Source organism: Vespa mandarinia, chromosome 4 (genome assembly GCF_050613455.1).
Source record: "Vespa mandarinia isolate Hongniang chromosome 4, ASM5061345v1, whole genome shotgun sequence".
NCBI lineage: Eukaryota > Metazoa > Arthropoda > Insecta > Hymenoptera > Vespidae > Vespa > Vespa mandarinia.
The window spans coordinates 10302806-10330801 of NC_140813.1; the positions used below are offsets into that span (position 1 = coordinate 10302806).

Genomic DNA, 27996 nt, shown 5'->3' on the forward strand with positions numbered 1-27996 from the left:
GCCGAGGTAAGTAGCCCATAAAAAGTATTTGTCTCCTTCTACCATAACGAGCCTCCCCCACGAACAAAGAAAATTTCTATTTACATGATAGGATCACGAGTGAAAACTCCGTGGCAAAGAACAGACTCTTGTTAGTAGCATAGAAAGCATCGGAAGAATAGCATCTCGTGTGTTAAAAAAGAAATCGGTTATTCGAAGTTTTAGTATGAAAGAATACCGCATTTAGAAAGAATTTTTAAAGGATTAGATTCACGTAACGTATCTATAGATAAATGTATATAAAATGAATATTAGACAACGTTTCGTCCCTAATTTATTCAATTGTGGTAGCAATTATCGATGATTAATAATAATGGACGCCGATAAATCTAATTCGCGGAAACAAATGCTACATCCTGGAAGAAGAAGTGCTACAAGTATATCCGAACTTGGACTTTATTTCGATCGTAGCGATCGATATCGCAGAAATCGATACAATTCGATCGTGAGGAAATTTGTCATCGGAATAATGGTGCTTATAACGGTGATACTGGTAAGAAATCATCATCATCATCATCATCATCTTTATTATTATTATTATTATTATTATTATTATTATTATTGTTATTATTATTATTATTATTATTATTATTTGTATTATTATTATTATTATTATTATTATTATTATTATTATTATTATTATTATTATTATTATTATTATTATTATTATTATTATTAATATTATTATTATTATTATTATTATTAATATTATTATTATTATTATTATTATTATTATTATTATTATTATTATTATTATTATTATTATTATTATTATTATTATTATTATTATTATTATTATCAACATCATTATCATCTTTGTGTCATTAATGATTTAAATTAAATTGAAAAAAAAATTATTTAAAGATATAGACATGAATAATGAAATATCATCTAACGAGATATTGTTGCCTAAAAACAATGCTACTAGATTTAGTGAACGTTAAACTTCGTTTTTCTCTTGAATAATACGTGAAGATCAATATCGGTCTTTTTACGATGAGAAAATAGATGCTTATCTATGCATATGTCATGAATCATAGTCTAACATTGAATGTCCTCTTTAACGGTTAATCATTATAGTCGACGGATAATTATATCTCATTTATATTTGTTCCATAATTAAAATTTCTTGATTCCCTTTTAACGCGAGATCCAATACTATCGGAAATAATTTTGTCATATATTATATAATAAAAAAAATATTTCTAAACTTAAGTAGCTCGCAAGTGTCATTTCAAAGATATTTGTATAAGTTAAATGTGCAGCGATTTTCACAACGCACGCTTGATTAAAAAAAAAAAAAAGGAAGAAAACAAAAAAACGAATAACAAAAAATAAACAATGAAGGTATAATAACATATTTCTCGAACGTTTTCTCCAATGATTAATGCGAGAGGCACAATAGAGACATGAACTATTAAAATTTCACCGTAGATCCAGAGAGTAGCACCTTCTATGCATGGCGAACCAAGCGTCAAAGAGATTTCTGCGTCCTTCACATATGGGCCATCCGTTGTAATTTTCATGCGGATTTAAGTCTGACTCTAACACGCGAGAGATCGAAATAGGGTTAATCACAAGAATATTTAATTAATTTAATCATTGTACTCGTTCGCTGCATTTCCATTGCAGATAATAATTATAACGCCAACGTAGAAAAATTTTATCGCGCGAATTCATCAAATTAACAATGTCCGTCCATCTTTTAGATCTCAGTTAATTTCACTTGTAGGTGTTAGAAAACTTCTTTCTTGTTAGATCAATTCAACGAAAGGGCAGAGATAATTTTTCTTTGATTCTTGAAATGAAAGGGAAAGGATAATCGGTATGGAGAGGAGAAAGTAACGGATTCGTCGACTCGAAAGATGGACGGATAAATAAAAAAGAAGAAAATGAGAAAATAAAAAAGAAAAAGAAAAGAGAAAAGAAAAAAGATAAAAAGGAAACGTACAATTAATATATATTATCGAGATGCTTGAAGGAATATATTACATGGTCGATGCTTCGAACAATGCGGAAGTTAAAGCAATATATACTTTTCTCTGTCGAATATTCCAACATTGACAATTCTTTTTTCGAATTGTCCAAGATTTATCATCCTTGGCTAACGTCATGACGTTCCAATTATTTTTCATTTTTTTCTTCGATCATATAAAATTTTTGTTTTTCTACTTGCTTCTATCATCGATTAAAATATTTCTAGTCTACGAACAATCATACTTTTACTCTTATTATTACGCTGCAACCTTTATGGATTCTCTGGATTAATGTAAAAATTATTTTCCTTTCTCTATTTCTTTCTCTTTTAACATTAACACGTGAACTTTTCGATAGGTGGCGGTATTCCTATACGACTTTACTTCCGCGACATCGTCTAATAAGATAAATCAAGAAACGAAGCACATATATGTACTTCAAAATGCATTGAGAAAAACACCGAGTGTTTCGAAAAAAACAATCGATTCTAAAACATCTTTTGAGACAACGGTAAATCCGATAGAAAATCATTCCTACGACGATAAGATAGAAGAAAAATTAATACGTCAAAATGAGACATCCGATCAAATTACTGACGAAGCTTCTGTGGAACAATTGATCGAAGCAGAATCGAGATCACAGAATCCAAGTAATTTCAAATTACGAAAGAGATTGTTAAAATCTATCGACGATTGTAATGACGAGGAAGATGGTCCAGAGAATAAACAGTTGTTCGACAATCATGCAATGTTTTATAGGGTAAAACAAAGGTAATACAATTTTGCTTCACTATATATAATAAAATTAACTATGTATAAAATTATTTCTTTACAAATTTTTTTCTTACAAATTTTTTATTAATATCTCTAATAGATACAAACATCTAAAGTCGGAGGAAGAAGATAATTTGGAGGATAGAAGGCCGGCACCATTTCATTGGGAATACAGGACCCCACATCCTAGTTCATTCAAACGTACGAAATTTCCCCAATTAACGCAGTACCGATATCCTCACACATCGAGAAACATACAAGATATCATAAAGTATCTAACGAATGACGCAGAAATGCCTAGTAGAGGTATCAAGTTCACTGGGGTTTACGTAAATCCTAAAAAGTACGATGTTTATCCAGAAATGGCTGATACTACTTTGAACGCTGATAGATCCGAAGAGATTGATGATACTTATTACCCTATGAATTACAATGGAGATCCATTTTATCAGTACAAACCTAAACACCCATCCGATGTTAATCTTTTAGCTACTTCTAACGTTAGGTAATAAATTATTGAATAATTGCGTTCTGATATCGAATATTTTTGTTTGGTTTTTTTTTTTTAAGAAATATCAAACAATCATTCTTTAGATTTTCACCAGCCGGTATCAATAGATACAATCCATACTATGATCCATATTTTCTACGACCAACTTTTAACAAACCATCACCGACAGAAGAATCGCAATTGCAAAATTCATACATATCTAGCTCTTATCAAAAGAGAAAAAAACCTCAGCCGTTCAGTGTGATGTTGGATATATATCCGATCACCGATATAGTAGAACAGAATAAAAAAAATGGGAAACCAAAGCAGCAAATACCTTTGGAGGATTACGAGACTAGAAGGCCGATTCAATTTAACAGAAATCCGAAATTTTATTCGTCCAACCCTCAACCTATTCCTATAGTGGCTATACCTAATCAGCAGGCTTTAACAGACGAAGAAGAAAGACAGCAAATGATATTTCATTTGAATCTTTATCCCAGACGAAAAAATAAACTCAGTAGGTAAGGATGAGATGCTTTTCTTCTCTCTTTTTGTTTAGCTAATTAACACAATAGATTTAAATAGGCTTTTTTCAAAAATAATAAATCATTATGATAATTATTATCATTGAAATGGTTTCCTCTAATAATAAAACTTTCAAGGTAGTTTCAGAGTCATGAGTGCGTTATTGCATAAACGATATTCAGTTGCTTTCTCGAATCCGTTCTTTTGACGTCGGCTAATGAATTGGAGTTCTAACTCACGTCGCGCATCAGTAACAACCAAATGAAATCATTGTAAACGACGTGTAATATGCATTTACGTTTTGACTCTTCTTTGAACGGTTATAAACTCGACTGACTTTCACTGACAATGTCTATCTACACTTGATACTTTACTCGCGAAGATAAACGCTGATTCTTCGATTTTTTTAAATCTAAAGACGTCACTCGTCGTGAGTGTCGTCGTGAACATCGCCTCGGGCTCGTCGAGAACTTATCTCACGAAATGCCACGGTCTGAATTCGAGACCCGTCGTATTGGTGAACTCGAGGTCATTGAAAATTCTCCGTTACAATATAATATTTTATTTTGTCGTATTAAGATATGAAAGAAACTATGTAATATATTTTCAAACGGACTTTTCAGACACGAACTGATTCATAGATCGGAGATTATGGAACCCGAGGAACATGAACAGATCATCGAAAAGATAATGACTCCGTTGGAATCAATCGCTAAACATATTACCGATCATTCGTCCATTGAAAATTCTAAACAAGATGAGAACGAAGAAGATGAAGTAACAGCTCTACCTATCACTCATCTACAAGAGAAAGTTTTGATGATCAAGGACGAAAAGTACGCGAACGAAACGACCGATCGGACCGAACTGTACGAAGGCTCGATCATTGTACCTTCTAATCACAAATCTAGCTTGGAGGAGGATTATGCTAGTACGGAGAAATACGAGTACGAGGCACAAAAAGTTATCCTCACGACGACAATGACGACAACAACGACAACAGATAGCGACTATCACGAAAACACAACCATATTTGAGGATAATTCAACGACAGAGAAAAACAAAATCATTGATCTTTCTACGGATGTCGATACGCTAGAAGGATTTGAACGTTTTGATCGTGGCCTTACTCGAATGAACTAAGATATGAATTATATATACATATAAACATATATATATGTATATATATATATGGCAGGATATGATTATAACAAAAATTAGATAAAAACAAAGTAGAAATGAAGAAATTAAATGCATATTAGATTTGTCAATAACTTAATGCTATTTGTGTAGAAATTCTTTAGTATTATTTGCATGTAAAGGTTAATATATGTTATAGTTCCATGAATCGGCATTATCACTACCACCATCATCATCATCATCATCATCATCATCATCATCATCATCATCATCATCATCATCATCATCATCATCATCATCATCATCATCATCATCATCATCATCATTATTATTACTATATGACGTTATCTTTCCAGACATCTCTCAATTTTAACTGCCATGTTAAAATGTCTATTAGTTCAAATTGTTACCTTGACATTTTCGTTATGAATATTTGCCCGAAGTCGAAAGATATTCGACTAACTTATTATTGCTTCAAAGTTCATGAAAATGACTTTAAAATGATGATTAATGAGTAAAGAATTATATAATTATATAATAAATTATTTTTTTTTTTATACTATCCAAAGAAACAAATTGAATTTATCTACTTAATGGAATAGGCGAGGTCATGGATGTATTACTTCATGGAAAACTAATCACGTTGATAACTTGGCCATCTTGATTAATTCCTGAAAAGATTTTTTATTCAATATCAAAAGAGAACGATCGATTGCTATTTAATAGTTTGTGTAACAATGTACATTACATTTCTTTTCCTAATTAGCATTAGTAGTACCAAATATACATTTTTCTTCTCCTTAAATATGATTTATATTACAAGTGAGATTCATTTTTTTAACACAATTAACCTTAACTACGTGAGTAATGACTATACGAACGATAAAATGTACAACCTTAGAATTAAATTTTCTAAAATAAAGTACAAAAGCTATTATCTTTACAATAAATCGACGTATTTTGGCACGAACGTCTTAAAAGGTATCTAAATTCAGTGTTAACGTTATTACATATTATAACTATACTTGGTTTTATACAGATATAGCACCATTCAATAATCTCATCGAATCGAATTGAATCGATCCTATGAAATCAACTCTTAATTCAATCTTCAAAGTTTTTCAATAAAATATAGTTCGATCCTGTACATGCACCATCGTGAATAAATGTGAACAGTCTATAACGAAATCATATTTCTGTCCTTAATTTCATTTTTCGAGATCCAGCTATTAGTATCTTTCACTGGATCAAGATAAAAACAACTTTGAAAAGGCAAAAAATTGTTCTATGCTCTAGAAAGTGTACTTGGATGATAAAGAGTCGTATCAGCACCCCACTCATAAGGTCCCTCGTGTGGACCCAAAGTAACCATAGTTCCAGGGCCCAAAGTTGTATGAGAAGCTGCACTGACCATTCCTGGACCAGACGAGACGTAACTCAATGGTGGACGCGGTTGTTCACGTAAACGTGCATGCTTTACTTGTCGTTTATACCTGAAACACGAAATATTTCAAGATCTCTTTCTTTTCGACCTCCTTTCTAAATATTACGATTGTTTGAAGCAGAACATGTTAAAAGTACTGCTAGAACTAATAACTAAAATTAATGATACTTAAATAATAAACTTCTAATTGTTTGATAATGAAATACAAAAAAAGAAAAAGAAAAGAAAAGATAAAAACAAGAAAGTATGAACTTACTTCGCGTGCATGCAACAAAGTGTACAACTCGACACAATGGCTGCGATACCAACAAGAACAGCAATGGCAAGCACCCACATTTGTGTCATGGATGCATCAGCTCGTGCAACAATAGCGGCACAATGTTGCACCTTCTCAACGTTAAACGTCTTATAAACTTTCTTCAACTCCTCGTTCTTTGAGTCTGTTAATAAAGCCTTCATCTCATCTAGATCGTAAGACTCTTTACCAACCATTTGGAAACAAGAACTAGTCGAGGAAAAGTCTAAAGAGTTATCTTCTTTTGAATAAAACTGAGTGTCGTAAACGTTTACGGTGATTGGTAAAGATAGTGCCATTTGCACAGCTTTCTCAAAATCCTCCAAGGTCTTTCTAACTTCCACGGGTGGCTTCGAGAATACAAATTTCAGCATATCTCTGTCTCTTAACAAAAATATTCTCAAAGTTATATTAGTCTCTCTGCCAGATGTTGCCGAATTATTAGCTGTCACTATCAATTCCATGTATCCATCAGCATAACCGGACATCGAACCGATGGTTCTAAGTTCGCCAGTTTGAGAGTTCAACGAAAGACGTGACGGAGTGACCCATGATGACATCGATGAATCGACCAGAGATAAAAAGGATACATTGCTCATATAATAATTTATCGGCAGAGCATCGGAATCAGCGTCGTATGCTTCTAATGTTATCAAACTGGTGTCGATCGGTACGTTCAGTCTCACCCCAAGAGTAATGTTATCTTTCTTAAACTTAGGTCGATTATCATCGATGTCGAGAATTCTGATAAGGACTTGTCTCTCTGAAGGATCTTGTCGATTGTAAGGTTTAGGAACAACGTCGGATTTACTGGAAGAATATTTGAAACATTTCACTGTTAATAAATGACGATCGATCGACTCTCGATCAAGACGACCATTTGATCGGATAACAGCAGAATTATTTTCCAAACGTTCAACCGTAAATAATCCACCTTCATTTCCATAAATAATCGCATAATCTATCATTCCATTTTCGCCTATGTCTTCGTCGATAGCTTCGACAATACCCACTTTAGTACCATTTAAAGCTTCTTCTGAAACGCTTAATTCGATCGGTGGACTATCTAGACTTCTCTTAAAGTGTGGTTTGTGATCATCGATATCATTTACGATTACTTGAAGTACCCTAGTAGCTTGCTGTGGAGGAACGCCTAGATCTTGAGCTACTAAAATCAAAGTGTAACTATCTTTAATCTCCCGATCAAGTAGTTTCCTCGTCGTAATCAAGCCAGTCTCACTGTTGATCCTAAAAGCACTAGCATCTTTACCAAAATTGCCGTCTTCTAAAAACTTAAAAGTTATCTTTCCATTCGGCAAATTTGGATCATCAGGATCGGATGCTACAGCTTGAAAAACAGGACTTCCTATCGTTGAATTTTCAGAAATGTACGCTATTTCTTCAACGGTCGGTCTAATGAACAAAGGGACTCCATCGTTGCTAACTACATCACCGATGTATAAAGTTAGGATTATATCCGTGAATAATAGTGGTATTCCACCATCTTGAGCTCGAACACGCATATTGTATGGTTCTGTTCTTCCCTTGCCTGTTAATGCTCGAGCCGAAGATATCTCCCCGCTTGTGTGATTTATCTTAAACAATCCTTAGAAAATCGGATTAATATTAAATTGGTATTAATCATTTAGATTAGATACAAAAAAAAAATGGTAAAGTTATAACATTTACCATTGGCTTCTCCTTCGTCTATAATTTCGAAATGAATCTGGCCACCTTCCCCTTCATCTGGATCCGTCGCTGTAATGTTAACCACGCTAACACCTGTTGAAGCATTTTCAGGAATAACAGCAGTATAGGATTCCTGTGGGAAGACTGGTGCGTTGTCATTGACATCCAATATATCAACAGTGACCAAAGCTCTAGTACTTCTTTGTTCTGCACCACCCTGGGGCATGTCAGATGCAACGACATAAAACCGTAGAACAGATTGTCTTTCTCGATCAAGACTCGTATTAGCTGTGATCTGAAATAATAAGTTGAACGATCTAGTAAGGTTATATAAAATAAATGATAAATTTTAATTTACCTGTATATTCCCAGTAATTGGATCCACCTCGAACATATTTGCATTCTCGCCTATTAAGGAATATCTCACTTCACCATAACCTCTTTTCACTTCTTGTTCTGTATTCGAACTATCCATATCGGTTGCTTTTACGTTCAAAACGATCTTAGATGGCTTCGCTGATTCTAGCACCGATATTTTATAATCTTTTTGAGTAAAAGCAGGACTATTATCATTAACATCTTGAACTTCAACGATTATATTTGCCTCCGACATTTTTCGTGTTATCTCGTAGTCTCTTGCAAGAGCACGAACTTTGAAACGAATAAACTGAAATAAAATAATAAGTACATTTAGATTTTTACATACAAATTAATTAGAAGACTCTTTTTAATTAAGAGTAGATTTATTACCTTTTGATTCAACGCTTCGTAGTCAAGCCTTCGACTCAAGACGACATTTCCACTTTGAACACCAACATTAACGTATCCCTCGTCATCTTCATCTCGAACAAGTTCAAATCTCTGGACTGAATATCCAGTTGTTGGTTCCTTCGCAGACAACATCAAAAGTGTTGTGCCAAGAGGTTGTTCCTCTGGGACAGCAACTCTTATCATTGGATTATTAGGAGACCATCCAGGATTAGTAAAAGTTGGATTATCATCACTGTATGCCTGAACATATATGGTCACCTCTGCTTTGGCAATCTGTTTATCTTTATCAACAACAGCATTTAAATCTTGCGCCTGAACAGTGAGTATTATGACAGCCGCAACCTGATAATCCAATACCCGATTAACAGTTATCAATCCGGTATTAGAATTAATACGAAAAGCAGTTTTATAATCGTAGGGTGTTATGCTTTTCAGTGCTACACCAGTCTTATCAACGGCTCTTATTGGTTCCACAATGGAGTACTCTAAATAGGCATCTGAATCTGGGTCGGTGGCTACTACTTTTAGAACCGACTCTCCTGCAACGTATATTCATCATCTTAATGCATAGGATCCAGTTTTTGTTTCAACAATGTATATTACATTACATGTAATATGTACTATGTAGAACTCAGGTATTTGCTCTCGGAACAGCAAAGGGGCAAGAAGAGAAGAGAAAATGTTCATTTGCTCCATCTATTCCCACCTTTGACGTTTTAGAATGTCACGAAATAGGATCTTGGTGACATAGTCATAGAAATTCCATATTTACGTTAGTTATTACGGTTAATAAATAGTATTTAACACTTGAACGTTTATTCCAATGCTTTATCATTCTTTCTTACTTTATTCCGATACGTTCCACTTTTCTCTCTTTATTACGTATGGCATTAGTAGATGTGATACTTTCTGCCAATACGGAAAATACATGTGATATAAAGTAAGCAAGAGTGGGACAGCGACTGGAACGTTTCAACCAGTTAGAACCGCATTCCTTCCAGCGACAAACTTCTGAGTTCTGCACAGTACTTCATTTAATATACCTATGGCTGCACGTTCTGACACATAAACCAAATATGTAGACTCGTTGAACATCGGTGGTTTATTATTTACATCTACGATATTCACGGTAACGGTTGTACTAGCAGTTTCTCTAACCGGTGTACCAGAATCAATCGCGTAAACTATCACCTCGTATTTATCACCTCCAGTCTCCAAGTCTAAACGAGCATCTGGAGAAACCGTGATGATACCTGAACTATAAAAACAAATATACCATATAATGATATCTGAAAGGTTACAGAATCTTATTTGCGAGGTAGATTTTAATCAGACTACCAGATAAAAATGTTCGATCACCTAGAATCGATAACGAAATTATCTTTGGCTCCTGATGCAATATGATATTGCAATAAATTATCCCGGCCATCCGGATCATTAGCTACTACTCTAATAACTTCTGTACCCGGTGAAGCGTTCTCTAATAATCTCGCTCTATAACTACTGGGTCCAGGTAGATTAGATTTGTAGTTCCCACGAAATATGGGCTTTTGATTTCCGGGTACACCAACTCGAACATAAAGTTTTGCCTCAGAATAGAGTGGTGGTGTTCCACCATCTGTGGCACGAATGATCAATTCATAAATTCCTCTTTCCGTATCCCCAGATTTCACAGGTCTTGACATTGTCACTTCACCACTATCTGGATTCACCTGTAATAGCAATTTCTTTTTTAAATCGAAATACCTTGAAACTTTGCAAATATATTACTAGATAGTAATACATAAAAGTAAAGCACGTACCATGAAAATATCTTCCATCATACTATTATGCTGATGGATCATGTAAGTTATTTTTCCATTTCCTTGCATGGGTCCGTCAATATCTGTTGCTCTGATGAACATTTGTGGATCGAAACTAGTAGCACCTTCGCGTACCGTTCTAGAATATTCAGCCTGTTCGAAGATCGGCTTATTGTCGTTAACATCTTCCAGCTCGATGAGAATATTAACAGCGGAAACTCTGCCACCGCCATCTTTTGACTCCATAGTCAACGAATAAGATTTTTGCATCTCATAATCCAATTTTTTCGCAACTGAAATACCACCTTTCTCGGGATCGGTTGAAAATTTATCAGCACCAAAACCACGCAGCGTGTAAGTTAATTCGCCGAACGAACCGCTATCGTAATCTCTAGCAAAAATATCTCCAAAACGAGTCCCTGGTTCGGCATCTTCAGGAACGGTCAATTTATAAACAGATTGTAAAAATTCTGGACTGTGATCGTTAGCATCTAGTAATTGAATATGCACCCTAGATGTTGCAACCTGAACAATTTAATTGAATTATCGATTATTCTTATACTTTGTAATAACTTTTATTAAAATTCTAAACTCACCACTTCGCTTGCGACTATAGCAACGACTTCAAATTCCAGTTCTCTTTTATACTCATCATCAACATCATAATCGAGCACACTAACGTCTTTAGCTTTGACAACGACAGGTACTCTACCTTGTGCTTCCTCAGGACTAACGGTAAAAGCTTTACTAATTCCAAGGTACTCTGGTACGTCTCGTAAAGCCAAAAAATATTTAGCATTATCACCGACATCACCATCGCTAACAATCATATTCAAACCTAAACGGAATAAAGATTTTTTTAATTAAACTAATATTATATGTTAATTAACAACAAATGCATAATAATCATATACGAAAAAATATTCACCAGGTAAAGGAGTATCCCTTCCAATGTCCTCAGAAATCTTCAGACTAAAATGATTCTCGTTAAAAACTGGCGCAAGATCATCGACATCAGTAACGACAATGGTTACTATTGACGTGGCAGAATCTGCTGGTATCTCATTATTGATCAATTCAGTAGCCTTGACATGAAATGTGTAAATTCCTCCATTTTGTAGGATCCTAGGATCCTCTCGATCAAGAGATACATTCGTTGTCACGAGTTTCCCTAGAGTGACGTCACCCTCTCGTACGACTTCGAGACCAAAGTGACCCGAATCTTCGTCCTCCAAAGTCAGGAGCAACGGCCTCGGTTCACCCGTGTCACCGTCTCGTGCTCTGATCGTTAATACAGTGTGATTACCTACTGTATTCTCTGGTAGAGCTGCACTATATGGTGCATTCAAAAAAACCGGAGGTTGATCCTAGAAAATATATACTTGTATCATTAATAATGCTCATTTATTTGAATAAAATTATGTCGATCATAGTTATATCTTTTAGATCAGCGTTGGTAATTGTAGACCGCGTTGGCTACTTCTTTATTAACAGGCACATAGACGGCAGGAGCCGTTAAGCATCCGGTTACTTTCATGACTCTGAACAGAGACCTACTTACTTGAACATCGAGAACGTCGACTGCGACGGTAGCTCTAGCTTGTAGTCTTTTCGATGGGTCACTCGGACTGTCAACCGCCAGAAGATTAATTAAATAAGAATTTCTCTTTTCATAGTCTAAAGGTTTCGCCAAGGTTATTTGCACGTCGTATTTTCCTTCTGCTAACTAAATAATAAACATGCTATATACAACACTCGAATGAACGTAAAATATAATATAATAGATTAATTTGAAATATAAAATATCAAAGAAAACCTTTTCGGTCGAGACATCAAAGGTATTGCAAACATCGTCGTCTCGCGATGCTGGGATGCATTCAACGTGAACATCAGCGTTGACACCACCATCCTCATCAGTTATCGTGATCGTTCCTGTAGGAAGCAACAGACCACCAACGTGTGCGCTTTCAGGCACCCTCGCTGCATAAGGTCGACCATGATACATTGGTGGATTATCGTTTTCATCTAGGACTGCTATTTCTCGACGAAGGGATACGGTATTTGGCTCCGAACCAGCGATACCTTCGTCTATAACACATATTTCTTTATTTCATCCATTTCTTATAACATCCTTGAAACCTTATGTATAGAAATTTTATTCAATGATTTCTTTCAGTGAATAAAACGAACGTGGTTGGTTATGCACGAACGTGTAAAATACCGTAATAAGTTGCAAAAAAAAATAGCGCTTGAGATCACGCTACGATGAGAATTACCCGTTATACTGATGATTACTTCGATCAGGTCTTGCGTTTCTCTGTCAAGCGTTTTTCGAAGAACGACAACGCCGGTTTCTCTGTTAACGGTGAAATACTCTCCACTTATAGAATAATGTAATCTAGAACCTTCCGGATCCTCCCCTTGGAGAGTATAGACTGGTGCACCTGAAGGTGTACCTTCGGAAACGGCTAATCTGGCCATGTCTCCTCCTTGAACAAAATGTGGTGCTCTATTGATCACTTGACCACGTGACAGAGAGCACGTGGTCAACCATAGAAATAAAAACATCCACATTGTCGCCTGAAAGTAAATAAATTATTATATTAACTTTCTAACTAAATATTTATAATACTTTCAAATTTGTTAAAGTATTCACGCACTAGGTATTGATCGAACGACGTTATTAAAAGTGAGAAAAAACAAACGAGTCGCTAGAACGTTCAACTTCGATGACCCATTATCTTAAGAGTTACGGCCGGATAACCGCAGACGGAGTGGGAAGAAAGGAAATGGCTCGCGTGCTCGAAAGGATGCTTCCTTGAATACCTACATAGGAAAAACGTGTCTGCATATAACAGAGGAGACTCTCCTTGGCTTCTGCGTTCTTGAGTTATTGCATGGTATTAAAATTAAAAAAGAAAAAAAAAAAAAAAAAATGCCTTAAGGCAAACCACCAACCGGTATACCGTAGCTCTCTATGTTTGGTGTCTCAATGACTTCGAACGAGTACGTGCGGTTAGTGAAAAGCCGTTAGAAATCAGATTCCATTTCAGGAGTCTTGTGGATGTTAAATGTCCGAGTACCGAGCAACGTAATCGAGAATTAAAACGATCCATAAGCTCGTTAACACGTTCGAAATATTTCTTTGGCTTTGACTGCCTCAAGTATTCCCGATATCAGCAACGTTCCATGATTGTTGATTGCGTTAAGTGGAAATTCGAGAAAGCAAAGAGAAAGAAAGAGAGAGACGTCGGTGTTGCTGCACCTTTTGTTGGAATCAAGCTGCTAACTTTCTATTACCTATAACGCCTCGTACCACCAAACGTTGAACAAAAGTCTTACACAACTCTATTAACCGGGAGAGGGTGGAGAGGTATATAAAACTAGAAAACATTTAAATTCGTTTTATTCCCGTCATAACTATCGACTTACGACAAAAAGATTGAAATCTGAATGATGAAAAATTAGAAAGTGGATAATCGAAATTTTTTTTCTTCAATTATACAGAACCTCGACCAGAACCATCATTCGTCTTTATTTTAAGATCAAGATTAGTTAAGAGAATAGTATTCGTAAAACTGTGAGAACAAATGATTCTGTCAAGAGAAATGACAGCTATGAGGCAATTTCCCCATAATTTCTTGGCTTCTTCATGCGTGCACTTAGACAGTACTTCCGCATTTCGTACCCTATTATCAGGGATGGTCTCTGAAAGAGGTAGTTGTTAATCAAACGAATCTACCATATACATAAATATTTATATGGTATATCGCTCAAGACGTAAGAATTTCTTTTGTTCATTGAAATAAATCATTTTTGTAAACAAATTCTTTAATAATTTCTAAATCTTCTCGAAATAAATCGATACTTTAATCGCATTTACGTTAATGTTACAGTAATCAAATAAAAAAAAAAAGAAATCCCTTTTGACCGAAGAATTCATCGAACCGAGCAATGACTCAGCCTTCAGCGAAGAACGCAATAAACGTATATGAAATCGTATTATCTCATATTTAAAGACGATTTCACCTTCTCATCGTGCAACACGGAAAAGCAACTTCAAATGCATTATGACGATGACCGACAAGTGTGAATGTTCAAATAGAAGTGGCCATTACTTTCGGTCAAGTACAAAATGACATATACAAGATCGATCAAGTCATTTCGAGTAGAAAAAAACTCTGCCTCTCAATAACTGAATCCAAACTGATCCTAATAATAAACTATTATTTTATTATAAAAAAAATAAAATATTGAAGAAACATTGAATATATAAAACTTCGTTAAGAATCATTCATGAAAAATCTAGTTCACCTTTTATTCAAAGGATCATTTAAAAAATCGATACTACATTACTTAAAAAAAAACTAGTACATCTAGCTAACTGTTTTGTACTGGTTGTACGAGACTCTTTCAACGTCCTAGACTCGTTAATCGTCGACCGAAGAAAGAGGAAGCAAAAGAGAGAGGGAAACAGAGAGAGGGAAACAGAGAGAGAGAAAGAGAGAGAGAGAGAGAGGGGAGAGAGAAAGAGAAAGAAAAAAACCGTTACGGCACCTCCCCTTTTGCCCCTCTGTTACGTTACGCGCATGGAATCCTGACACCGCGTGACCAGGTGATGCCAGGATGAATGACTAAGAAAAGGAATATCCTGCCACGCGCTCTTCTTATACCTCGCGTCACTTTCATCGGTAAGAAACCTCAATCGTTGTAGTACTTCCTTATTCATTTTCTTTTTAAATTTATAATCAATCATTTAACTCGAGTTTTCTTCGTTCATATTAAAAACAAATAAATTATATTACAGGTAATATATAAAATAAAAAATATCCTAAGAACATTACATTTAACACTAAAACTTAGTGTAGTTCGTCGTTTTTTAAACGCCGTTTGTCAATTTGATAGGTATTGTCGAATTAAAAAAGTTCGATTAATTTGTTCCTTTAATCATATAACAATAAATAAACAAAAAATAATTATAGATTAATATTCTTTTAATAATTATTAATTCAACTATTGCGAAAGAATAAATATTTCATATCAAACGTTTCAACGGGAGTCTGTTAAAAGAAATAATTATTAATGAGTATCATATGTCGAAATATTAGGCTCGATCATTCAAGCAAACGACTTACACGAACATCGATCGTATTTTCTATCAACGAACTTGACACCGGTTCCTCGTAAGTCAGAACACTGGGGGCGATCCCGCGCCCCCGTAGAGTCATGGACTCTCGCTGGTCAGACTGGTTTTCCTCGAACTGGCGAAAACGACGACGAAAGCCACGAGTTTGGCAAGATACACGAATATCTTTGAAGCAACGAAACGAAACGAAAATGCGAGCTAACCTCGATACATCTCGATTGCTATATCGGTTATTAAGAACGTAAAATATCCAATTGAACGATCATGACCTTCCTATCATAAGTTTAAAGTTTATGAATATATATATATATATATATATATATATATATATATAGGATAGGTCAAGATTCATCCTAAAAAATTATCATTATTTAATTGATTTAATATTATTTACTTGGGAGAAAATTGTTAATCTTTTATTGAAATACATATCGTTATTTCGGTTATATCAATAAAAATACAAATAAAAACTGATGACATACCTTAAATAAGAAAAGAAAAACTCGTATATCCTTAAATCGATCTATCACAACTGGAAATCACTTGGAATCTGAGCAAAAGCAAATTCCATTAACGAATATACTTCGCACCACGCGAACATAATTCTCTAACATCTCCATCAACTTCATTCCTTTCGTAAGATTTGTCTTACGAACTTTTACGATCCACCCGAAGGATCCTTTCACCTACGTATAACTCTATGTACTTTTCGTTTCTAATGAAATGAAAAGAAAAAGGTTACAACTACCAAAAGTATTAATCTCATTAATAACAATCATCTATATAAGTATGTAGATATGTCTCTATGTAATATTTTACATTATTTATCACGACATATTGTCTTGCCTTTCGAGATACTTATTGTCAAAGGAATGAAACGCGCGAGTACACGAATCTCGAAAAGCATGACGCAGACTGGATGAGAGAGGACTTGCCAGCAAGTATTCTTGCTCTCCCTATTCTCTCTCTCTCTCTCCCTCTCTGTCTCTCTCTCCTTTCCTTCACACATATACATACACAGAAGTACACAGACTCTGGCTGGCGATCTTTCGAAAAACGAAGCGGTGTCTGCCAGCCAATGGACAGGTCTACACTGCATCCTAAGGAGGTATGTGGCCTCCGCTATGGGAGTGGAAGGAATAAAGACAGAAGAGAAAAAGAGAGAGAGAGAGAGAGAGAGAGAGAGAAAGCTGTGCCAAGCCGGAATAAGGAGAGGCTACAGTCAGTCCCCGGTAACTGTGCGCGCGAAAGGGGCACCGGTGCTCCCACCTAAGCCCTTCCTTTCTGTCCCTACTGCCCCTCCATCTTTTTCTTAATCTCACCTTCCTTTTTTATTTTTTAGTTTTTTGATTTTCTTTCTTGTTTGTTTGTTTTTTCCCCCCCTTGAAAACCTACTTGGATTGTTTTAATCCAAATCACGTCTAAAAGAAGTAATCTCTTAAGATTAGAAAGGATCTCTTGAGATTGATGTCAACAATTTATTCAAAAAAAATTCAAATCAATGTACTATAATTCATGATTAGGTTAAAAATTCATAAATTATTGTATCGATAGACAAGAGAAAATTCGTTCGCATAAAATTATCATGATATATTTTACTTACATTTGGAAATATAGGTCAAATTTAATGTATTTTTTCTTTTTTCAATGTTATAAAAGAAATCTTATAAGCATTTTAAATGGAAACCTATTGAAATTCGTCGAGAACGATAACACACATTCAACGTATTAATAAAGTCTTCTCGAATTGATCATTACTAAAAATTAATTATTTCTTCGTTCTACCTTGATAAGATTCTCTAAATAGAAGATTGATATTGGAAATAGAGCGAATCGATTGCTCGTACAAGCAATAACCTCGAACGAACAGCTATTTGTTTGATCGTTATAATGCCACTTTTAATATAAATATCCAAATAATTCGTTCATTCGTGAAGAACCCATCTATGTCGGTTTAATTTGCTAAACTATCAGAATCCAAGCTTATCTTACTAGACAGAATTTAGAACGTAAATACATGAGAAACGTATTAACACGTAAATCGTTATACATAGCTTTAATAATGTCCCTTAGTAAATTTATTTCGTCGAGATTTCATTAAAATTTACGATTTATGTACTCGATGATATTTTTATCAATAGTTAAAAATAAATAATTTTAATAATATAATTATATATGTATATAAATTTTATTATATCACTTGTATCATGTATCGATACCTTGTATCACTCCGAATGACAATACTTTATTTTCAACATTTGTTTATGCGCAACATTTATAAACAACAATTTTTACTGATGTATAACTATCTCATAAGAATTATCTAACATTTATTTCTTAGCACGTAAAAATTTACAAAATTTATTTTGAATACGCTAAAAAACATTTTGTTTAAAACGATAAGAGTCTAAAAGATATATCAAACTGCGTATATTTCATAATTCTGTCGTTCGAAATGATAACGATTCTTGGACGTGAAAGAAATATAACTATAAAAAAAAGAAAGGAAAAGAAATGAAAAAAGAATGCATTACCCTTCTTTCATGAATTCTCCTTCTCGCTTAATCGCTTCATTTTCTCAATCCTATAATAGCATGAATAGCATTTGTATTAGCGTTGTATTATACGTCGATGAGGCAATATGGATAACTCGGCCGCCTCGTCATAAGTCGATCCTCTCTCATTGGCTGTTTCTTGGAATAGTTCAAAAGGTCCTTTTACCAGCAGTACTCTGGCTAGAACCAAGGTAAGCAGCACGTACAGAGTATGGACTGCGAAAGAGCAACGTTAAAATGCCGATGGCTCTCCCCACTTTTCTCTATTTCTGTCTGTCTCTGCCTCTGTCTCTACCTTCGTCTCTCTCTCTCTCTCTCTCTCTCTCTCTCTCTCTCTCTATCTCTATCTTTTTATTTTTTTCACTTTTAGAAAATAAAGAGGACACGGAAAAGAAAGATTCTCGTGAATTGAGTTAAGTAATAAAGGATAAATATTCGAAGTGATCCAGGTAAAATAATGAAGAAATGGAAGAAGTAAATAAGTGAAGAGATTGCTAGAGAGAACGAAAATGACAGAGAAAGAAATAAAGAAAGAGAGAGAAGAGATTGGCGAATCTCGGAGAAGGAGTCGTGTACAGTTAGCAAAGACCAACTCGAACAGCTCCACCTTCAACGATGAAGTACCAAACAATTCTACGAGCACGATACAGATCATTTTATTCTATTAGAAGGATAATCCATCGAGTCCAACGATTTCCTTTTTTACCATTTCAATGCTTACCTGAAGAAGGAACAATCGACTTATTTCAACAGTCGATTTATCGAAGTCCAAGTCACTCTTCCATTCGCTGAAACTTTTCAAGGTTTTTTATTTAAACGTTGTCATTCGTGCAGAACAAGTATATTATAATTAAACTGTTAAATCTTGATCGTATTTATCGCGGAAGTGATCGCGTAATTACGTAAGTAGAATTTATCTTTATTTTATCGATTTACCATGAACGAACGAATTAATCATTTTCTCCCTTCGTCCATCATATAAAACGAACGTTAACTTAAGTACTTATTTATTCGCTTTTTCGAACGTTGATTAATAAAAATGACGTGCCAAGCTGATTATGTCACAACGAGTTAACGAAGCGTAAGTGCGTTTATAATGGAACCACTTCGTACGGTGGTAGGTCGTGTGCTAAATACGAGAATACGTCGAAGGAGAAAGGACGAGCGTGTCAAAAAGAGAAAGAGAGATAGATAAATAGAGATAGAGATAGAGAGAAGTTGCATAGACGCGGATGCACTTTTAGAAGTACGATGAACCATGAGGAAGAAACTAGAAAGGCGTGGGATAGAGGTATATAAATCTGCTTGCATAAAGATTATCGTGTAAGATCTCTTCTTTGCGACTAGCCGACATTTTTGCGATCAACTCTTGTAATTCTTAGACCCTGGGAATTCTCTCGTGAACGTGAATATCTATCTATATATATATATATGTGTGTGTGAGTGTGTGTGAGTGTGTGTGAATGTGTGTGTATGTGTGTGTGTATACATATATGTATGTCTTGTGTCTAGTTACGTTCGTATAAATACATAATATCGTAAATGAACAAGAATGTGTTTCGTATGCCGGTTAACCCACTTCTCACGACGCCACACACCTTTTACGCATGAGACCAGATCACCTTTTAAACGTGTAAACGTTCGCTTATGTGTGCAGTAACACACAACATATACTGATACACTCGTAAAATTCTTCTTTCGTGCTAATTAACGTAACGAAAAAGTACAAAAAAAGAGAACAACTATTACATTCTCTGAACGTTGAGGAAATCCGAATTAGCAAACTTCCTCTATAACATCATGTAACTTTAAAGTGACGTAGTTATGTTTATAACTTTTAATTTTTCATTTCATTTCATTCCTACACATTCAATTTTTTGTATTGTATAAATTGATTTAACATTTATAAAATAATTTATATTGTATAAATTATTTAACATCCAGTACAAGTAATATCATGTAGTTTTGTTTATAGACACGACGAAAATAAAAAAAAACAAGGAAATTGAATTATAAGTGATCAATTCTTTATAAAATTTAATTTTGAAATTATGTGTTTATATTAAATTTTATTTCATTTTATCTTTAAAAACTTAATGATCAAATATTAAGTCATACTTAATATTAGTATAAAACTAATACTATAAAATTTCTCATTATATAATTCTGTTTCTAGATATGACAAAAATCTCGATTATAGAGGATTAACTATTTATAACCTTGTGTAACTTTAAATTTATATACTTAGTTATATATATCCGTATTTTAAAAAAATTTTCTTTCGTTTTATCGATAAAAACTATATTGCTACTTTATAACCAAATCTCCTAATAGTTTTAAATAATGTAAGCGATACTATTTTATAAATTTTACGTGATATATTTTTTATTAGAATAGAAGAAAAAAATTGATTAATAAAAAAAGTTAACGTAAAAAAAAATATATAAAGATGATAAGAAAGTGAACTTAGATAAAATTAATTCGTTCTCGTTAAAGAAAACCAAGTTAAATGTGTTCGACTCGATGAAGTGTCGAAATTCAATTTATCACCGTAGTCATCAATAAATTATCCAATTAGAGCGAATCGTTTTTCAGCGTATATTCGGTACCCTTTTTGCGAGACAACGATTCTCTCTTCTCGATTCTCGCTAACACCGGGCACGCCCCTTTCTTTTTTTATTTGATTTTCGATTCTGCACGCCCCAAGAGCAAATCTTTCGTGTAATTTCCAATATTTCCGTATAGCCTCGATCGAACATGTGTCCTCGGCGGTTTCGATTTCACGGGGATCTTTTATCGACGACTGGTACGTTATAGTACGAATTTTCAAAGTGTGAAAAGGGTTGCTGCCGTTAAAATTATATCGACATAATTTTTTTTTAGGGAAAGGGTAGACCCGAATATCGTAGGGTCTTCAAAAACATCGAAATGCGACGAATGTATGAAACGAAAAAATTTATTTTTTTCTGACGTTCTATCTCCTTCGTAAATTTTTACGATTAAATCTAAGTACATATCATATTGTAGACTGCAATTTTATGGAAATTTTCTCATCATATTAAAATAAATGCACTTGATCAGTATGTTCGTAATCATTAGTATGAAATTAATCATGATCAGTTAAGTGCCATTTGAAGGGAAATGTTGTAAACAAGTTATATGACGTTAATTGTTTCTGAGAAAGCGCGAAAGTCTACGCTAGAGTGATCATGTTTAAGCGACCGTCTCTAATTGTGAAAAAGAAACATTTCTCCAAGGAAGCAAATAGAAAATATCGACGTAACAGGAAATAATGTACAAATAATATATACGTTCTAATAACATTCGTATCCAATAATATCACATCTATATTTATACGACAAGTTTTCTTTACCTGTATGCAAAAATTATATTATACTCTATCCTAACCCTGACATTGGATTGTAAGTTCTCGTCTCAATGATATAGCGGAAACGTTTCTTTTACTTTCTCCGAGACAACTAATTTACCTAAAGTCGTTAAACGAGAAATCGTACGAGAAAGAAAACTCGTTACATCCAATAATCTAACAAAACCGCATGAACTTTTCTCGAAAGTAGTTTCGTCGTTTCGTTTGGACATAAAAGTAAATTGCATAGAAAAAAAGAAAAGACAAGAAAAAAAAAAACAAAAAAGAAAAAAAATGTAACCTCATCGATTTCACGTTACAAAATGGCTATAACTTGAACAAAATATTTTAAAATACGAATGGAGGAATAAAAAGGAAAAAAAAGAGAAAAAATAATCCTATCGAAACTATCGAAGGAATTATCATATGGATTTTAGCGATAATTTCACTGTAATATTTTTCAGAAAAAAAATAAAAGAAAAGAAAGGAAAAAAAGTAGCTGCGATCGATTCAACAGGGAAAAGAGCGCGAATCGACGTGAAAAAAGGGTCGACGGTGATTTGCACCACCAGCGCGAGAAGTTCTGTTTGTTCTCATTGAAGAAATTATTGACAGTGCACTCAGAATAGCGTGAATATGTCATGATAACAAATCGTTAAGCAAACAGACCACACGTGGGTCCTGATATATTTTTCGTTCCTATATACGTCACCTCGGTGTCTTTTATATTGTTCGTGACGGTTCAAAGAGACACGATTAATCGAAGCTACACACGACGGGGATGTAAAGATAGAATTATTAAAATTCATAAGCCACGATTTTCCAATTTTTTATTAAATTACTTCTCTTACGTAATTGACAACATGATCGATGGACGTTTACACGTTTTCTTCGTCACCGGTATGCCCTATCTTTCTGTTGATCCCTTTACACACTTTAACTTCGAATTCGTGAAAGAAATCTATTATAATTTCCTAATTCGATATCTTTTTTGAAATCAATAAGAAAGTTCCATACTAAAATTTTCTAATGAAATATCTATATTATATATGCGTGTGTGTGTGTATTTTGGTGTGTGTGTGTGTGTGTGTATAAATATATAACATTTTCAAATTTGTATTCTTCGAAAGGTATGAATTATCAGATGTTTCCTAATATAAGTCTTTTGCAAGTAGAAATGACATAAAATCTGTTTGATCAACCAAATTTGCAATTCGACATTATTCTTACATCGTATGACATCGTCAGACTGATGGTTTCTATAGCAATGTCATAGGTATTATCAACTGATTAGCGGATGCGACATATGGTCGTAGTTGGCTTTATTAGATTACCTGCCACTTATGCTTTAGTTACACATTGAACGTCGCGATCGAATCGAGATCTTTTGAAAGTGCAAATTTCTATATATAGACAAAACTCTCATTTTTTCTTTCAGGTGAGTTAACAAACACTAATTGATCTATTACAAAACTTACAAAGTAGATTTCTATAAGAATAGACTTGCGGTCTAATAAAATTCGTTCTTGTAATAATACCTCCCCCTGATGATATGCAATCCTTTATGCTGTGCAGTTAATCTGGCATTAATCCTTAGAAAATATAATCTACAAAATATTATATAAAACGTTAAAAAACGATATATGTTTATTAAAAAAAAAAAAAAATAAAAAAAGATAATATAATTTCTGAGACATAAGAGATAAATTTATCCTATTCGATTAAACTAATTGAGAAAAATTTTGTAGAAAATCTTTTAGATCATAAGCATGTATACAAAGGATACGTATGATAGATTTGATCTGTAAAAACGAGACAAGGTGAACTATGAAAGACTCCGAGACAGAAAACAACAGAAACGAAACATGGAATTCTCCGTAACTATGGCTCGAGATAAATCATTTTGTTTTCTCGGTAGACAGACTTAAAAAGAAGGGCTCGGTTGTACGCGAAATCTCAAAGCGGTGTAATCACCCTAAAAACCTCTAATCTTCTAACAAGGCAGCTACATACTTCTCTGTCTCTTTCATTTTCTCTCTCTCTCTCTCTCTTTCTCTTTCTATCTATTTCTCTCTCATTCTCTCTTTTCTTTTTCTCTATGGCACGCGTCTAATGCATATAGAGAAAAGTGGGGGTAAGGGAGAGAAAATGGGAGGAGTGAAGAGAAGAGAGAGGGACGAAGGGAGAGGAAGTTAGGTACCCCTCCGCAGTGATTATGGGGTGAACTCTTGGTACGGTGCCCCATAGATGGTGGCTGTCGAGTCTCGTGGAGGGGGCGAAATACCCCCGGGACGGTATATATGCTCTAAGAGCCCCTTCCCACATGCACAGTACCAAATTGTACCCCGCCTAGTCCGCTCGTTCGATTCTTATTTTCGCTTTTACGTTCTTTCCTATTCTCTTATTCATCTCTTTCGACGTTTGATTATGACGTGATGAATACGTACGATTGCGAATATTAATTCAATATTTGAAATTTTATTTGAATTCAATTGTGATTCTGTGTGATCGTTCGTGAAATATTTTCTGTTTTCCAAAGGATAATTCATTTCTACTGTCATCTTCGATAATACGCTCAAGGTATACGGAAAATAGAACGAGCCTATTTCTTTGAAATATAAAATGAAAACTTTCAAGTGTATAATTGTTTAATAAAGTAACGAAAAATAAAAGAAAAAGAAACTTACTCGTCTGTTGTTCGATTATCACGTAAGCGTGATTGTCTTCGTGTTATAGTGTATCTCCGTGATGTCATCGGAATATTCATTCTGTAGCGAGGGAGGCTTTGACGAACTGTCCAGTTCATCCGACTCCGGTTTTGATGTTAGCTTCGAGTCTCCGAAACACGAATTATCCGCGGATGGTCTCTTTCCACCTGTGAAAGAAGAAAAACGGAAGAAAACTCGGAATACTCGATGTAAAAGTCCCACTCAGGTAAATATTTTTAAAGAATGATTCTAAATTGCCTTTTTAAACAATGATTCTAAAGTGCCTCTATAAGCTTTCTGAACTATTACTTATTTACCCATCGTATCAATGAATTTCTCTATTTTATCACAATTAATTTTCGTATCATCTTAAAAATTAAAAAAACGTAAATCCTTAAGATATTACCTGACAAAAAAGAATAAGAGAAAGATGGGAATGATAAAAGATAAAATAAAATAAAATAAAATAACAAGAGATAGAGAAATGAGTGAACAAGTGAAAGAATCCTATTTTCTTTGATACTTTAGGTACTCAGATTGAAAAGGAATCGTCGGATAAAGGCGAACGATCGAGAACGGCACAGAATGCACACGCTGAACGATGCACTAGAGAGACTAAGAATGGCTTTACCTACATTTCCAGAAGACACCAAGTTGACAAAGATCGAGACCCTTCGGTTCGCTCACAATTATATATGGGCTCTCTCTCAAACATTAGGAAACTCTGAGAGTGGCGAAGTAACCGTTAACGTCGGCAATGTAACAGTCAGCATCAGCGAGAACGGTAACATGATCACGTCTTCGACCGGAAGCTGTGCTGTAGCTGCACAAAAACGACTTGGACCGAGTCACCCAACAACATTTCCTTATCCTCAGGAAAGATTCGTGCCGGAATGGCAAGAATATGATTGCTATAGCGATCAAAGTGTCAGTCCACCGATACCACAACAATATCAACCGTGTTACGAGCAAAGGATGTATCCACATCATCAAATTCATCAGCCACATCATCACATGACTCATCACAACAGCATGTATCAGTGCCTTTAAGATTTGGACATTGTATTGTATCGTCTGTTTTCTTCCGTGTTAGATTTTCATGCAACGAAATAGCAGACGAAATCCCTTGATCTACCTGTGTCATCGACATCGAATTTATTTTTATTATATGTATCGAGCCATTATTCGTATTTGAATATTTTGAGTACTAGGATGGTTCTACCGGTCATGTGTTCTCTTTGCGCGAACTTTCTATCGCGTAATAATAATACCAAAGTGTTTGCTACGTTTCGATAAATTTAATCGAGAGGGAGAAAAAGAAAGAGAGAGAGAGAGAGAAAAAGAGAGAGAGAGAGAGAGAGAGAAAGAAAGAAAAAGAAAGAGAGAATTTACTGTAGAGTATCGTCGGTATATATTTACGATGCAATAACGAAAACGTTTGGAAGAAATGCGATGGAGAAATTATTTTCTTACTGTTGCGATCGTTTTGCAATTTTGAACGAACAGTTAATTGAAAATCAATGAGTAATAATAATGCAAATTTATTACGTACGAAAGTACAAAACTCAGCGATAAGTTTTATCGTATTTCTTCTCCTTCGTAACTATTATCAGTATAACCGGTTTAATCGAGAGACTTCAAGTCGATAGTCGATTAGAAGTCGTAGAAGAAAAAAAATTAAAGAACAATACTAAAAGGTTATCGTTATCTACTTTGTAAGAGAGTAATCTATTTAAATTGAATTTAGAACGCTTAAGCTAATTATAAGTTAATCATTATTACACACATACGGTCATTATCAGCAGTCTCTTCTAAATCCTTCGATCTCGATAGTTCCGAATTATAATTTTTATCGGATTTCTTTCATAGATACATATTTTCACGCGTTCCTCATTGTTCTAGTCATCGATGTTTTTAAGTTGATCTCGAACGCTTGATCTCATTTTATCTGTAACATAAGTCATGATAAAGATCAAATTTTTAATTTTATTTTATATTAATTAGATATAAAATAACGTTTTCCCCACGCCAGTGCTCTTATCTTAATACGGAATTTTATCCATTCAGGGAATATATATTGTACAGACTTTATACTTACATCAATAAATCATATTTTACATATATACATACCTACATATTATCATTGTTATCCTTCATTTAACGATACGAAATAATCTTCGTCGAATTGGCTAAGGAACCACTTTGCAGGAATGAAATCGCTTCCTATTTGGAATGAAAGAACACGTGCCGCGGCACGTGTCCTTTAGAAGAACGAGCATGGGGCAGATGTATCACAAATCGTTCCTGAGATTACACCTACCTAACTAATCCAACGGATTACATTAGGAACGTGACTTTGAAATGCTTAGAAAACATAACAATTGAAAAACAGATTTTCCTACCGCAAAATCATCTATGATATTCCATAACAAAATGACATTCGTAATAATTCACAATAAAATGTATAAATCGAAACTGGTAGGAACTATGCAAAACTCGAAGAATATCCATTTGTATTCAGAAAATAGGAACTGCAACGTTAGACCATTATTTCCATAATAAAAGTAAGTAGGCGTCACCCACTTTGTGATCCAAATGGCAAGTGTTAGAAAAATAAATAACTGAATAGGAATACTTCATCGGAACGGAAAAGTCAACCCGAGAGAGTGACTTTATCAAAACATTCGTGAAAAGGACAGTATCGAAGGAAAATATTTTGCTTCGATCTTGCAAACGTACATTTCTTTAACGTCGAATAATATAATAGAGAATTATTGAAAAATGTTAAAACAACACTTGTTAATTGAATCTGACGGTGCCATCCGAACAAACAAAAATGAAAAACAATTTTTAAGTAACAGAAGAACGGTAGAAAGCTTGTCATTAATTCTTATCTTCATAGCTATTTTTAATTTTGATAATTCGTCAAAATAACATCCCGCTTGTGTAAATTTGAGCGCAATTAAAAATACATTTTACAGGTAATTTGCTAGTTATAAATCATATAAATTCGTTACGTAGTTTAACATTCGATCAATAATTTCGTATAGAGAGAAAGGCAGAAAAAGAGAAAGAGAGAGAGAGAGAGAGAAGTTATTTGCAAACAGCTCGCAAGCTGCGACGAATCCGTTAGCATGCTCGATCGTTTCCCCAAATCTTGCCAATAATGGTAATGCTTCAATAGAACCATTATGTCGACGATATATCACTGTGTGCATAACGCGACAGAAGGTTCAGGATCCAGACAGATTCTATTGGGATCTAGGATTTTA

The 27996-nt window shown here is 34.3% G+C and overlaps 3 protein-coding genes across 12 annotated transcripts; 2 read left to right on the top strand and 1 right to left on the bottom strand.

Annotated features, from left to right (window-relative positions):
* Positions 1 to 151: 151 nt before the first annotated feature.
* On the top strand, positions 152 to 4978 carry LOC118442956 (uncharacterized). 3 transcript variants are annotated; one of them, XM_085656496.1, is made up of 6 exons: positions 152 to 532; positions 2374 to 2786; positions 2890 to 2990; positions 3150 to 3294; positions 3360 to 3803; positions 4431 to 4978. In XM_085656496.1, the coding sequence occupies exons 1-6, from the start codon at positions 353 to 355 to the stop codon at positions 4948 to 4950; spliced, it is 1803 nt and encodes a 600-aa protein (XP_085512622.1). In that variant the 5' UTR covers positions 152 to 352; the 3' UTR covers positions 4951 to 4978. The 3 variants fall into 3 exon arrangements, with proteins under 3 accessions (XP_085512622.1, XP_085512621.1, XP_035725140.2); XM_085656495.1 differs by having other exon boundaries at positions 2890 to 3294; XM_035869247.2 differs by having other exon boundaries at positions 2890 to 3294; positions 3384 to 3803.
* A 1144-nt stretch (positions 4979 to 6122) lies between these two features.
* Cad74A (cadherin 74A) lies at positions 6123 to 17162 on the bottom strand. Of its 3 annotated transcripts, none has more exons than XM_085656494.1 (15): positions 17112 to 17162; positions 13609 to 13774; positions 13225 to 13528; positions 12765 to 13036; positions 12510 to 12674; positions 11877 to 12315; positions 11545 to 11786; positions 10949 to 11473; positions 10506 to 10858; positions 10190 to 10404; positions 9126 to 9685; positions 8734 to 9042; positions 8376 to 8670; positions 6648 to 8292; positions 6123 to 6440 (listed from the first exon to the last, which is right to left on the bottom strand). In XM_085656494.1, exons 3-15 carry the CDS (start codon positions 13520 to 13522, stop codon positions 6233 to 6235), a joined length of 5526 nt encoding a protein of 1841 aa, XP_085512620.1. In that variant the 5' UTR covers positions 13523 to 13528; positions 13609 to 13774; positions 17112 to 17162; the 3' UTR covers positions 6123 to 6232. The 3 variants fall into 3 exon arrangements, with proteins under 3 accessions (XP_085512620.1, XP_035725123.2, XP_085512619.1); XM_035869230.2 differs by lacking the exon at positions 17112 to 17162 and adding an exon at positions 16577 to 17098; XM_085656493.1 differs by lacking the exons at positions 13609 to 13774; positions 17112 to 17162 and adding an exon at positions 16577 to 17098.
* A 1359-nt stretch (positions 17163 to 18521) lies between these two features.
* tap (basic helix-loop-helix neural transcription factor TAP) lies at positions 18522 to 26689 on the top strand. 6 transcript variants are annotated; one of them, XM_085656436.1, is made up of 4 exons: positions 18522 to 18840; positions 19020 to 19452; positions 24753 to 24950; positions 25253 to 26689. In XM_085656436.1, the coding sequence occupies exons 3-4, from the start codon at positions 24765 to 24767 to the stop codon at positions 25772 to 25774; spliced, it is 708 nt and encodes a 235-aa protein (XP_085512562.1). In that variant the 5' UTR covers positions 18522 to 18840; positions 19020 to 19452; positions 24753 to 24764; the 3' UTR covers positions 25775 to 26689. The 6 variants fall into 6 exon arrangements, with proteins under 6 accessions (XP_085512562.1, XP_085512564.1, XP_085512565.1 ...); XM_085656438.1 differs by lacking the exons at positions 18522 to 18840; positions 19020 to 19452 and adding an exon at positions 19468 to 20054 and having other exon boundaries at positions 24731 to 24950; XM_085656439.1 differs by lacking the exons at positions 18522 to 18840; positions 19020 to 19452 and adding an exon at positions 19468 to 20054.
* Positions 26690 to 27996: the final 1307 nt, after the last annotated feature.

Bases quoted from the DNA above. Each gene is read 5' to 3' on its own strand.
- LOC118442956 (XM_085656495.1), top strand. From the start codon at position 353: ATGGACGCCGATAAATCTAATTCGCGGAAACAAATGCTACATCCTGGA. The intron at 533-2,373 runs GTAAGAAATCAT...ACTTTTCGATAG, and splicing joins TGCTTATAACGGTGATACTG to GTGGCGGTATTCCTATACGA. The intron at 3,295-3,359 runs GTAATAAATTAT...TTTTTTTTTAAG, and splicing joins TTAGCTACTTCTAACGTTAG to AAATATCAAACAATCATTCT.
- Cad74A (XM_085656494.1), bottom strand. From the start codon at position 13,522: ATGTGGATGTTTTTATTTCTATGGTTGACCACGTGCTCTCTGTCACGT. The intron at 13,037-13,224 runs GTAATTCTCATC...TATGTGTTATAG, and splicing joins AGTAATCATCAGTATAACGG to ACGAAGGTATCGCTGGTTCG. The intron at 12,675-12,764 runs GTTTTCTTTGAT...TTTATTATTTAG, and splicing joins TTGATGTCTCGACCGAAAAG to TTAGCAGAAGGAAAATACGA.
- tap (XM_085656435.1), top strand. From the start codon at position 22,887: ATGGACGTTTACACGTTTTCTTCGTCACCG. The intron at 22,917-24,752 runs GTATGCCCTATC...TTCGTGTTATAG, and splicing joins ACACGTTTTCTTCGTCACCG to TGTATCTCCGTGATGTCATC. The intron at 24,951-25,252 runs GTAAATATTTTT...TTGATACTTTAG, and splicing joins GATGTAAAAGTCCCACTCAG to GTACTCAGATTGAAAAGGAA.